This window comes from Lagopus leucura, unplaced genomic scaffold, assembly GCF_019238085.1.
Source record: "Lagopus leucura isolate 7727_CA_CO unplaced genomic scaffold, USGS_WTPT01 Super-Scaffold_810, whole genome shotgun sequence".
NCBI classification, from domain to species: Eukaryota; Metazoa; Chordata; class Aves; order Galliformes; family Phasianidae; genus Lagopus; species Lagopus leucura.
The window spans coordinates 1,634,895-1,649,355 of NW_024962261.1; the positions used below are offsets into that span (position 1 = coordinate 1,634,895).

A 14,461-nucleotide genomic window follows, 5' to 3' on the forward strand; every position below is an offset into this window, starting at 1 on the left:
TTCCATAGCAATTGGAGCTCACATATAGTAACCTCATAGTACTCTATATATACTGAGAAGCTTGTATCAAATTCAGGCTTCCATTTCAAAATAGATATTGCAGATATTAGGCTTCAATTAAAGAAGAAAAATAACCTTCCATGCTTCTTTTTTTTTTTTTTTTTTTTTTTTAAAGGCAAAGTATTAAAAAAAATCACCAAACTAGGTGAAAATTATTAAATTTCTCCGAAAAATTAAGATGAGCTTTCTTCTATTTCTTGAGACAACACAGTTTGTGATTCACAGGGTATGTAACTGGTATCAAACACAAGTTAATGAAAGCTCTTATAAGCAATTTTATTCCTATCCATAATGGCAGACATTTACAAAATCAGAATTTATCAAATGAGTTCACCTTAAAAAATAACTTATAAAGCAATGACATATGCAACGTAAAACAGTTCAGGAGGGGAGAGGGCAAGCAAATTTTAACAATTAGAATGTAAACGTGAAAAAAAAAAGATGGAATATAAGTCCCTACTTTTCATTTCTACTTAAGATGTCATGTGATAATATTTTACAGTGTCCTGCAGGGCTATATATGTATGTGTGTATTTCTGTGCACACACACATACATATACGTTTACCCACGCATGTACATACACAGATAATTTCAGTTCCATCATGGGCAGTTCTGTTATGCCGCTCAGTTGTCTCAATCATGTTTGGGACCCACTTTCTTGAAAAAACAGGGGAGATGGTAGGAAAAAAAATGGTGGGTCTGATTATGTCTGAGATCCTTTTGTTAAGACTGTACACTGGGATGAATAATTTTCTTCTGTAGTAGCTCTCTGAAGAGGGCCAACTCACTGTGGTCTTCAGGACGAGACTTGTTAACGGATCACACACTCATTGTCATGCTAGGGGAGTACTGAAAAAAGAGGAATTCACATTTTAACAACCGTTTTTTACCCAGGTAACTATAACCACTTCAGGACCAATGAGTTCAAATGTCAACATGCTCCTTGAATTTTCTCCTACATTTGTATTATAGCCTGTGCAAATGCTTGCAGTTCAATTTGCAGAATTATAATTTCTATTACCCTTCATTCATTATGTAAAAATACAGCTCTTACTGATTGAGTCAACTCACTCAAAGATTATTTCCGTGTTACCTGAGTGATGTGATGAGCCACTGCTTCAGTGATGCTTTCCAGACCTTTTCCTGATTGATTTTGGCTACTGGGGATTTAGGTAGTCAAAGAGCTGATCTCAAGTAAAGCAGCTGCATTTGTGGTAAGCTGAACCACGTAAACATTTTGGAAGATCTTTTTATTACTTGATGGGAAGAAGGGCATGCAGATAAGCCTGACTGGAATTCAGCTGCGCTTTTAGTCTCTATTATTCAGTGTTATTGACTTTAGGAGACAAGCTGAATCAGTGGCCACTCTTCTTTACGTGAACTGAAAGTTCAGTCACCACTTCAACTTATTATTTTAACACAAGCTAAACTGCAGCCCTTATAGAAGTTACAGTTGCCCTCCAGTCAGCAGTACTTTCTTACAAATAATCAGTGGCACAGCACAGTGCCTACAAGAACTCCACATTTGTATACCTAATTTGTGACTTGCAGACTATAGAAACTGAATCACCCTAAAATCATAGTAGAGGAAAATGTTCAAACACAAGAAATATTACTGTAATGAAAACTGATACAAGAAATGGAGATATTTATTTGTCTTTGCAAAAACAAGGCAGGCAGTGAAATAACCGCCAAAGCTGAAGCTTTGAGTTGGCTGAAGCTTTGAGTTGATTGCTTCCAAGTGTCTATGAATACCTGTTATGGGTCTCTGTCATGTTGAATGCACAGAATGGACTACTCAGATAAAACATCCCTGATGCTTTTTCTACTTTGAGGCTTGCTCTCATCCTGGGCTGAGCATTCTCACAGTGGGCCAGCATGCTTATGTTAGCCAATGAGAGAGAACAACTCAAATGTGTAAAGTAGACCTTTGTTCAAATGAATTTCTGTATTATAGTAAATGTCAATGTATCCCTGTAGTCACTTTGGAAAGGAATCTAAAGACAAAATAATGCTTATCTGTCAGTTTTACTTTATTATAAGTTCCCCTAATCGCAATCAAAACCCTAATGAATGTCAAAGAAGTTCTGCCTTCCGTTCAGGCAAAGTAAGCCAAATTGAAAGTCACAGATTACCATGACCGAGGAACATCTAATTGAGGTTTTGTGTCTAGTGCTTTTTTGGTAGATTTTAAAACATCTATCTATTTAGGTGGTACAAACTGATTTCCTCCAATACTCCAACCAATTTGACCATATGCCCTCTTTCTGAAGATACATGCAATAACATGTAGAAACTCACTTTCTTTTCACTTTCAAATAAGTAAACAATGACAACAACAAAACACCCCAAAATCTGATTCCCACTGAACTTGCCATGCAATTTTTCTGCTCTGTGATTTGAGAGGAACTGTTTATTCACATTTACTGAGTCAAAATTCACCACTGGCATAGTTAATGAAGTTGCACTCACTTCTGGCAGCAGTGATTTCCAATAAGAATAGAAGTGTTGAAGCCACTCAGCACTTCTGAAAAATCAGGCCACTTCTACTTAGGAACCTACATGTGGATTTAGAAACCCAGCTTCAGGCACAGGAGTAGGAAAATACCTTGCAATGTACTGTATACCATGTTTTGCTGCCTTAAGTGGTCTCCATTACAAAAAAAAACACCACCATTTGTCCAAGAATGAACACTAGAGGGCACCTTTGCCTTTTCTGTCTTTGAGAGCATACTAACCTCCTTACAACACGAGATCTGGTGCTCTTATTTATATACTTCAGTGTGAATTTGTCCTAGAAGATATTCCTGCACTGTAAAACGCATTGTTTAGGAGTCAAAGGTTGAGCAATCACAAATTAAAATACTCAGATGTAAAGATTTGTACTTCAGCTGCTCAGATAGCACCTGATAAATGCCCACTCTGCATCACTGAACACTGAATGTATTTTTTTTCCTTTTAAACAAAATACCAGGAACAAAAGTTCCCAAAGTAAAACAACTCCATAAAAAAATACTTACGCTCTCACTCTGAAAAGGGTTTAGGAAGTTTCCACCCATCTCACCGTCATCTCTGGGAGTGCCAGGCTGATTACTCATGCTCATATTACTGGGAGAGTTCTGTTAAACAAGATTTTAAAACACAGATTAAGTGCTGAACACCACTTAATTTCCAGGCTTCATGAAGTGTCACACACTCAATACTACAACACAGAGCAGCGCAGCATACTATGCAATGCACTGGATTTACAAAGAGAGATAAGACTGCTGAGTTCTGCAGGCTTATGTCAATAATTTCATGCCCATACAGACAGGTTCCCGGCCCTGAAGGAACAACTATTTACGTGTAGTTCTAATTTTCAGAGTTACTGCCACCATCTTCTCCTACCAAAGTCAGGAAAAACTATAAATGACTTCAGCAGGTCTAAGAGTAAGCTCTGGCACTGTGTTCATTCATATGGTCAAATCCAGCAAAGTCTACAAGCATGTGTCTTGACATACACAACTTCTGAAGGCATACCTGGTAGGCAACATGTGGACGGTATACACAGACCTCACTAATCAAGACCCATATCTGGGGACTCTGCTTACACTGTTAATGGAAATAGTTTCACAAGTAGTTCAGGAATGTAGTCAGCCATGGCGGTGCTAAGCCACTTCACTGTGAGCAGGTAATAAGGAGTTTATAGGCAGCTGAGTTAAGAAGGATTCAGACAAAGTGCCCTCGATCCAGCCCCCAGATCAGACTTGCACAAAATTTCAGAAGCAGTTGTACTTTTGTATTTGCTTACACAGAGCCTGTTGCAAGAGTGTCTTAATTTACTTTTCCAGTGTCTAGTTGTAACTGAGATGCTAATTAACAGTAACAATACAAAGGCATCTGAAGATAAATGTCTATTTTTTAAAAAATAGATACTACACAATCAGATCTACAAGGTTCAGAAAATGATTTCAAGATTCAATTACTTACAGAAAGGATGAAACTAGTTAACTGTTACAGAAATTATTCAGTCAACAGCTAATACATGATTATGTCAGACACTACAATTCATTAGCTGTTTTCACAAAGCTCATTTGTGGCAACCTGTCATGCCTGGAGTACGAATGCTTCTATTTCTATCACTGCTAAGACTCCTGTTAACACAGGTTTTGTGATGGAAAAGGAATAGTCATGGAAATATGAAACCAGGATCTTCACTAGAAAAGTTTATAATGTCTGTCATAGTTTTCCCCTTGTGTCTTTTGATCCAAAAAATTGAATGTTATTGCTGTTGAATTTTAACAGTACAAATCCAAGTTTGATATGCCATTATGAACTTAACAAAAATCCAGTGTAGTCAATGAGCAAGCTGATAAAGTACAACTTTATTTTGTCCTAAGTGACCAAATAGCAACAACTCAAAGAACCCTGAGTCATCCTTTTTTTTTTTGTATGTTATTTCCCAATTAGAATAACAGAAAGTATGCCTGCTAGCATAATTTTATAAGACTTCTTTAAAAAAGATGCACTGTACTTTGAAAATACCTGCAGAAAGTATTCATTTAGGATGACTCAGTTTGCAGTAGGATAAACTGTGACTGAAAAAAAATAGGAAAGATTAAATTAAGAGAAAGACCCCTTAATTCCTTGGTATTCCCCACTACTGCAAAGACTATCCACCCCACAGTGGCTTTACAAAGAATTCCAGAAGGGTTGAGGCTGGCATAGTCTCTCTGTCCCAGCCCCTGCTTCAGCAGAACTCTCAGAGGAGGGTGCCCAGGCTCACACCCAGGTGGCTTTTGGCGATCTTCAAGGAGGAGATCCCACAGATTCTGTGTCCCTGTGCCAGTGCTCCGTCACCTGCACAGCACAGAATGCTGTCTGATAGTCAGAAGGAACCTCCTGCACTTCAGCTTGTGCCCAGTGCCTTTTCTTCTGTCACAGGCACCACTGACAAGAGCCTGGCTCCATTCAGTGGTGCTCAATGGCAGGAAATAACATGTTCTGGAGAATTCATTGAATAGCTATGACTTCTTCCCCTTCAAACCCGATTTTTGAACGCTCCTATTGGTACTCTAAAAGCTCCATTTTGTCCTCTGTCCATGATTTAAATATTACAAAATGTTACAGAATCCCACAGGAATTCCACCACCAGGAAGAACAAAATGTAATTTGTACCTAGCTTCTCCAAAGCTTAAATCTGTTACCTTTTGTTACCATACGAGCAGACTAGTGGGATTGATTGTTGTACATGCCATCTGCTTTGAAATGCCTTTTGCTCAGCTAATGAAAAGCTGCCATTAAGTTTTTACCATAATCTTGATCACCATTTTCAATCTGAATGGTTACAGGTTCAGTTTGGTGTATCTATTTGCAACTATAGATTAATTAGTAAATTATTACATAATCCACATGCAAGCATAACTTTTTATAAGCAACCTGAAACATTATTTCAATTTGGTCAAGACCTTGGCCTTCTGTTTTCTTTACCATCTCATTCACTCTGCTTCTAACGGTGATTCTCAGATCCCCAGGAATCACAGGACAGCCGCACCAACAAAAACACCAGCAAATTAACTAATTAACACCAGGCAATTACATTTGTTCTTTAGTGAAGTTATTGGAGCAAATTTTTAGGGATCCACAGTTTTAAAAGGTTGAAAACTATTGCCTCAGTTCAACCACGCCCACCAGACCCGAAGCAGGAACTAATTCAGGGTAGTCCTGTTGCCTATGTTATGCAGGAGGTCATACTACAAAATCATAGCAGTCCCTTCTGGCCTTAAAATCTATGAATATAAAATTTAAAACTCACTAAGGCCATGTCACATTTATTTTATATGTTGCTCCTGTACTTTTGATCATTCCTTGGGGATTTACCCCTATTTTATCTTGCTCTGTATAGTACAAAGCTTTGAAATTCTGCAATTGCTACAGTATGCCAGCCCCAAAGGTTCAAATTCCTGACATAAATGCTTTTATAGCAACTCCCCTGGGTGGCTTTTATGGCCAGTATGGGGTTTCTCATTGTAGCTCTAGCTGAATTTTTCCAAAGCTAGTATTTCTTTGATGACTGCACAAATTCCACGGGCACTGAAAGAAACACTGGTTATTAATGTTTATTTAATATGCATAATTTCAGTTCATTTACTTCTTCCATCTCAATCTACTTCATAAAAGCTTCATGCTTTGCCATTCAGCCAATTAAAGTAAAATTGTCTCTGTCTATGGAAAATGTAGCTCTGAATTCTGTGAGCTGTACTGACTCTACCAAGGCTGGATTAATTTCCTTTATCTCATGGGAAAAGACAATCAGCTACTCTAATATGCATTTTAATCCACTGGAGTTCTACAGCTGTATCTGAGCATCCAGCAACGCCCAACCAAACTCTGTTAGCTCCACTGAACAATTCCTGTCATATTAGTTAGTAATCTGGAAATCTGTGCTTGAAAGAGCCAACTGCAGGACTAGCTGGTGATGTGTAAAGGGAGACTGTTGCTGTAACCAGAACAATCCTGGTATGTGTACAAAATTGGAAGGCAGACAGGTAGCAATTCCACGTGCATCAACTCTATAAATACAGTTTCCTGCAAGCAGAACCTCCAATCAAATTTCTAAAGTATTATGTAGTACTATCTGCATGAAGTTGTCACTGCAGTACACAAGGCTCTGCCCACACACTTGACAGAATCACAGAATTGTAGGGTTGAAAGGGACCTCCAGAGATCATCGAGTCCAACCTCCCTGCCAAAGCAGGTTCCCTACAGCAGGTCACACAAGTAGGTGCCCGCATGCCACTTCTTCTGGTACCAGTGAAGGCTGCATGTTGGGCTGTGCTATTAAGAAAAAGGTATTACAAGTGATTATATAGAATGGTGTAACAAGACAACTCTGTTACTTTCAGAGTAAATACCTTTTTCTTTTAGTTACTTGAAGACGTGCCTCCAATCTGATTTGCATGATATTTATTAAGGTCAACAAATTACAGGACTTCCAGGTAAATGTCCGGATCCGGGTTTTCAGAATATCTGATTATCATATTAGTAAATATACTGATACTTATTACCAGTGGGTTTAGTATAGTCTTTTCAAAATGATCCTATGGCAAGCTAATAGATATGGCTTTATTGTTCTCCATTTTTTCTCAAAAGTGCTGCAGTTCGCAAAACTAAACATCACAGGAACATTGATTTTAAAGTGATGTACAGTTGTTATCATTGAATCCACCTCTGCAGCTCTCAGCATAGCTCATCTAGGACAATATGGTCATTTCAGACCCTTATTTTACACTTTGCAGGGCCTGAACACAATGCAGACCTTAAAGGCTTAGAAAAACATAGCACTGCTATCTATACATGCTACTGCATCACAGGAGCAGCAGCCAGCTCCAAGACACAGTGCTGAAGTACTTCTCTTCAAGAACGGCCACAGAGGGCTGTTGTAAGGCCATAACCACCTGTGCAATTCTGAAATTATGCTGTTTGCCTGCAGTGAATTTCTTCTGATGCAAGATAATGTCTTCTATATTGGCTGCAACTGCAAATGCATTATAAACAGCACAGCACACTATGATACATGCCTATGCACATTTTACAAGCTGCACTTCTCCCACAGCCCTACCTGAGCACCACCTGGGGAACAGTTCAGGCTCCACCTTCTCCACTTTAGAAATACAAATACATTTCACTAACTATACGTGCCTTTTGGACAGTTGGGAGTGTATTCTCAGCCTACAAATTCCTTCTATTTCAACAGAAATTTAGGTGTCTATGTGTTTGCATTTCACCATAGCCCAGGGCCAGCCTGAGGGTGCATCAACAGTGATGTCCTCAGTAGGACCACAGCATCCACAGACATGTCCAAAGTAAAAAAGTTTGTACTGCAAAGGATGTCACAACAGTTCTGTGGTACTTAGTCCTGAGCCAGCCAAAGTACAAGAGCAGTTCATATACTTATCACGGATTCATGCTCCTTTTTGGGAAGATTGTTAAGAATTTTGCAACAAAAGAACAAGCTACAGAATTTTAACTGAAACAAACTGTTCCTCCTTTTCTATATTTGTAGATCAAAAGCACAAAAGTGCAGTGGTTTACTGATATACTTATTAATTTTAGTCAGTTACAGCTGAAGACACTGAGTACAAAACAGTAGTTCACAGATTTATACTGCTTTATCAATGCCAAATAAGCTCATTAACTCCTTATTTGAATAAGTTCCTAAATTAATAATGATCACATGCATACTAGAGTTCTATTTTTATGGAAGAAGTGACACATTAAAGCATGATATGATTTTTGTAGATGCAAAACCCCTGCAGGTTAAGCTCACATTTGTTCTGAGTAAACTATTTAATGATTGTGGAATCAAAACAGTGACTCTTCTGCAAGTACTTTTAAATCTAGCTTTTAGAGACTGATTAAGATACTAACTATGCTTTACAGAGGTGACAATCATGCACTGCACAAAAGTAACATCCTTAAGGAATTTTCTCCAACTTGCACCTAATGATATTTGATTATTAGAACTGTACTATCACAGAATTTTTGAATGGCTTGGGTTTGAAGATACCTCAGAGTTCACGCAGTTCCACTCCCCATGCCCTGGGCAGGTTGCCTTCCCCTCCCCCCCAGCTCAGACTGCCCAGGGCCTCATCCAATCTGGCCCTGATCGTCTCCAGGGATGGGGGACCCACAGCTCTCCGGGCAGCTGTGCCAGGGTCTCACCATCCTCACTGTGGAGAATTCCTTCCTTATGTATGTGTTCAGTTGTCTTAGTATGGAAGGTTGTACCATGATCAATCGAAATATGAAATGAATATATATCAATCACATGCATTAGTACACAGTATTACACAATATAAAGTGACTCTGTTTATATTCTCTACTGATCAAAGACATTGCTTTAAAATTTTCAGCTAATATTTACTGTCTGCATAGTCTCCAAATAGTTAATGAGCAGAAAATGTAGATACATAATAAAAAGATTCATAACAAAGAAAATATGTTTACAATGAAATATTAAAAAATGTTACTAGGTACTCACTTTGGAAATACTGTCCATGTCTCCTGAGCCTTAAATTAAAACAAAATAATTATTCAATTAGTTTTGAACTGAAATTACTCAAAAAGCTTTTTTTCCATACTAAGTATGACAGCAGTATTTTAAAATTTACCAGTTCACTATCTCCTTCCTTCCCAGTGTCTCATTTTGTAAAAGTTTACTGTCAATATAGGATGATGTTAGTTTCATGCACGCACCTACTGTAAAAAGAAAAGAATGAAGGACACATTCCTCATCTGCACTGCCAATTTGAATCACATCTGCTAGGGTGAGACAGCCTAGTACAAGCTGAAGAAGAGTATGTCCAACCTCCCTGATCTCTCAGCCAGGGCAGGGTACAGGCAATGGAATTAATTTGGGGTACATACACCTAAGAGAAAAAAGCATACACCTAAGGGGAAAAAAAAATAAAAGCAAAGTGGTGGACAGCTAGTGGAAGTTAATGTTGGTGGGGTAAAAAAAAGAAACAACATTATTTTTACTGAATTTTAGTTATTCAGAACTCCCTTTTAAGAAGCGCTCTAGTGAATTCTTGTTCATCAGTGCCTTTGCTCAAAAAGCACTAACCTACACTCAAACTGGCTGAGATGATACCCACTTTTAATGTATTACAAACACTGATGATGACATTATCATTTAGAAGCAGATGATCCTCGGGGTTGGAATAACAGAAACCAAATAAACTGGAATACAATGAATGAAAGACTACTGGCAAGATTTTTTTTAACATGTTCTCACTTTGGTAAAGACAAGAATAAAGGAAATATTTTAGGAGGGATGTATCACAGAAAGCATTTTTAGCAGCAACAGACAGTAAACAATTCTGCTTACCTATTTAGAGGAAAGACACTCCAATTAGAAGAGTGTCAGAGAAAAACAATGAAGCAAATGGGGTTGTGGGAGGTGACTGAAGTAGCTTAGACTTAGCCACAAAAAACAAAGCTTGAGAAAGAATAAGATATCTCTCCATAAATGCATCAAATTCACAAATGCTATGAAGAGCTATTTTGTCACAGCCAAAAGAACACACATTGGTGGAAATGAGCAAAATATTTCTAACCACCAGCTCTGCATAGCTCTACCACCAGTAGAGCAGTTGTGGTCAAAGGAAGATGGTAAGTACAATTAACACCTTTGATTGCGAGACACTGCTGCCTACTGCAGCACGGAAATGAAAGCAGATCTCCCCCAGCCTTTCTCTGCAGAAAGAACTCAATTTCATTTTCAATTCAAAATTAACCTTATGAAGAAGTCATAGTTGATTTGACTAAGCATGTAACCATTTTCACTGCCAGAAGTAACTAAACAAATGCTACATACATACAAAATCCTCCTATAACTGTTTCAATTTTGTTTTTTATTTCATCCAAGAAACAATTCTATGGCTATGGAAACTGACAGAAAAAGATGTAATTACCTTTTGTGCAGTTTCTCAATTATTTGCACGTAATGCGCATCATTACTAAGTAAAGCAACAACCCATTTTAGGATTGTAATCTGTAAAGTAAGACTGTAAAATCTCTAAATGCCCTTATGTAAAGTATTTTAGGAATTTTAGGAACCTGTCCTCCCACAAATGAGAGACAATTCTAGGAATTAGATGTGTACTGTTGAATTTTAGTTGTCCAGAATGTATCTCCTAAATAAATTTTGATAGCATAGCTATTTTTCATCTTGTTATAAACTTTTTTTGAAATTTCTTCCTTTGTTTTGCCTTTTTATGATTCTGTCTCACAGACTGCAAGTCTGGTGTTAGGAATGAGAGATATTTCTTTGCCATGAGAGTATAGAATTAAATGTTACTAATTGCAGGATGAAGTTAAGGTTCATCCACACCCATGCTGTGAAGATGACAGAGCTTTTTGCCAGGGACAAAAGCCAGATGGAAGTGGCAGCTTGGCTTCTACCAGCTGGACATGTATTTAGCTTGCTGGGCTTTTTCCCCATAAAGGAAAATGGCACTCAGGAGAAAGCTGCTGGTGCTTTGTGGAGGCAGCTCTTACATGTAAAAGAGAACCTTGCCTGGCAAACAACAGAGACAGAAGTTGTTGCCTGTCACTGGAAGATGGAAGAGTAAGACACGTGAACTGTATTCATAGTTATTGCCCTGTTGTGAGCAGAAATAAATTCCTTGTCTCTACTTCATATGGGTATGGAGAAGTAAGGCAGAAATGCAATTTATTTAGCTGTCCCTTGTTTCTTACATCCTTTTCAAGTGTCTATCATCCTTCTAGCAAAGAGCAAAAGCAAAGAGCAAGGAGCTTGCTAGTCAACAGATAAAGCAATTAATGTTTTGTAGAGCTGTGCAAGGCTTCTCCCTTAGATTTGTGTCCTTCAAAAATTACAGTATCAAAAGGCAATGTGGTTAGAATGTTTGTACACTCTAAGAAAATAGCATGCTCTGTCTTGCTGCATTAAAATTGGCACTTGTATGATGCTGCTTCTGTGGATGGAGTAGTAACACTAATTATTAACAGGAGGGTGGCTAATTATAGAACAAATGAAGATATCCAACTGTTGGGATAAAAAAACTTCAACGCATACATCAATATATGTAATAACTTACTTTCAAGTAATTGATTAGAGCCTGCACCAGCATGTCAGAGTAACACCTCTAGTTTTTGAAAGACGAGAAGTAAAAATGGGTCATAAGCCATCACTTCCACTTAACTGTCATTACATACACACTTCTAGAGTGTTTTCAATCCTCTGGGATAAAACTATACTTTGTTACATTAATACAATACAGCATTTTTCTTCCAGAGCTACATTATATATGCCAATTCATAAGCATAAAAAGTATCCTAATACTTTTACCTGATGTATTTATAGCTATTTTTTAACAAGATTTTTACATACAGTTTTCCACATCACTCAGAGAACACAGAAAATGGCACTGGTCGTTGAAAATTCACAATGTCTGTGATATTACTATTATTACCTAATGATCCATTCATATGATGTGAATCCATTCCACCCAGTCCACTCATAGGTCCATCTGACCCTGGCCCCATTGGAAACTATAAAAGGACATTAAAAACTGGTATTACTGTACAGATTTTTTATTAGATGTCATCTAATAAAAAGAAAATATTCTTCAGGACAAAAATAGAAAAGTACACAGTCCCAGATCTGAATGTGAAAGTCAAGTGAAAGTCCAATGCTAGACTGAAAAACCCTTCATGATCTTTTGAGAACTTCACCTCTGCAGGCTGACACAAAATTTAGCAATAATTCATTACTCACTTCAGTACCTTGTGTATGATTTTCAGACCTGCTAGTGCAGACCTAGCTCTATTCCCATTGAACTTACAGGGAATTTTACTATTCTCTTCAACAAGTACTTTATTAACGAGCAGCTTTCATACCCCATCCTATCTATACTGACAATCAGATATATTTGCAGTGTGAGTAGTTTCTGTCCAATTGTAGTTATTAACCTTAATTCAGTTTACAAAAACTGAGAGGCATTAACACTGTAGAATATTTGGCAATCTGACAACTAAGCTATCACTAAGACCCACAAGCACAAGTTTCTAAGCTCTCATCCATGTAGAAAAAGTGCCCCAATCATTATTTTATACATACTGTTATGATTGATTTGAGAAACACTAAAAAGGACAGGGAAACAGCTAAAGCATCATCCATAATAACAGAAAACTTATTATTAATAATATCTGATGTAAATGTAGCAGTTTTGGATATAACAACCCATGTTATTCAAATAGTATATAACTAGATTCATATTTACATTAGGTCTGTTGGGTCCAGGTGGTACTGCATTCATTAAAGTGTACATGTTGTCTCCAGAGTTGGTTGAATCTGTAATAAGAGATTATTTTAAGTGCCAATATGTATATTTCAATGAATCTGCTCACCTAAGTCATTTCTTGTCATTGTGTACATATTGTTTCCTGAATCTCTGTTACACAGTAGCAATATAAAGGAAGATTTCATTCCCTTTCGATCTATTTTTATCACACAACAGAGCTACGAAAAGAAATAATTGCAGTGATCCCTGAGTGACTATTTCTAGATTCTAGTTTTACGCATGACTGTTAAAAGGTTTATAAATCACCCAGTATCTATTTAATTCCATAAACCCTTTCTCCTGGACCTCCAAATTATTTCAGTTATCTTCGACATTCTCTATAAAACAGGAGTCTCTTTCTTATCAATACTTTCTGTAATTTGTTTTCCATCTGTAATAAATGATAAATAGTTTCCCATTACACAGACTTCAAGTTAGTACAGTAAATGGAATTTTTTATTCTTTCTCATCTGTGTCAGTCCATTAGATTTTGAACATATCTAGCTATTCAACAGAGCACAGTGCAAAGGTCCTCACTTTAAGAACAGCTTTAGCTGATCTGTCTTCAAGGTGCAGTGTGGTGCAATGCTTCAAAACAAACCTGTGTTCAAAACCAAAAAAACTATTCTGGAGCAGCATAGTGCTTCAGCTATTAATTCTGACAAGAGTTTCACTGGGCCTCGCTGTAGACACAGCTGTAAGACTTGATCTCCAATTAATGTGCATGAACTTTCTTCCCTGGTGGAGTACTGCACCCCCAGCGTGAAACGCAAGATGTAGCCAGCAAGACATACAGGAGTCTTCAGGTTGAACAGAAGAAGTCAATAGGTGAGAATTACTATTAGATACAAATTATTCATTCTGATCTCAAACTTATCTGCTAACACATACAAAGTCTTAACACCTTTCATCAAAATATCAAAGAAAGGGAAAGGAAAAAATGCAGCAGACAGTGGACAAATTAGCAAAAATCTTTCCCAAGGTAACCTGAGAAGAAATAGGCCATATAATGAAGAATTCTCTGAGAGGTGAATGTCTTAGGTAAAGTTTAAACAGCTTGAAGGGGACAGCATAACATTAAAAAAAATACTGGCAGCTCTGGAAAATCTGTAACCTCCACAGTATCTGCAAAAAGATCTCAAACAGACCATTCAATTTCTTTGAACCAGAGTTATGAACTCCAGCCCATGCAAAATTCAATACTGAGCTGGAAATATTTTTTTCCAAAACAAGGTGATGGATGTCTTCTAAGTCTGAAGTAGTGAAAGTAAAATAGCCTAGATCTGATTGAAACGTGTTGGAATTGGGAATGTAGCCTAATCTTGTGCAAGAATATATTTGTACACTGCATTCATTATTTCCCAGTCTTTCTGATGTAGCATTTTAAGTTTCAAATAACCTTGGTAAGTAAATAATTTCATTATACACAGAGCTATATTATACACTAGGACATCCAAATGTATTGTTTGTAAAAAGAGGGGAAATGCAAGCTTTTAACTTCAAGTTATCACAGTGAAAGTAGCATACAGCAAGCTATTTTAAGGTTTGA

General features: G+C 37.4%; 1 protein-coding gene across 2 annotated transcripts in view; it reads right to left on the reverse strand.

The window, feature by feature from the left end:
* Window positions 1-183: 183 nt before the first annotated feature.
* The window catches only part of SSBP2 (single stranded DNA binding protein 2), a 158,829-nt gene continuing 144,551 nt past the window's right edge, over window positions 184-14,461 (reverse strand). For both annotated transcript variants that reach the window (XM_042866320.1, XM_042866319.1), the window contains 5 exons: window positions 12,853-12,923; window positions 12,043-12,121; window positions 9,084-9,112; window positions 3,082-3,180; window positions 184-910 (listed from right to left, as the gene is read on the reverse strand). In XM_042866320.1, the coding sequence (XP_042722254.1) occupies window positions 881-910; window positions 3,082-3,180; window positions 9,084-9,112; window positions 12,043-12,121; window positions 12,853-12,923 (308 nt within the window). In that variant the 3' untranslated portion in view covers window positions 184-880. The remainder of the gene's footprint in view (window positions 911-3,081; window positions 3,181-9,083; window positions 9,113-12,042; window positions 12,122-12,852; window positions 12,924-14,461) is intronic.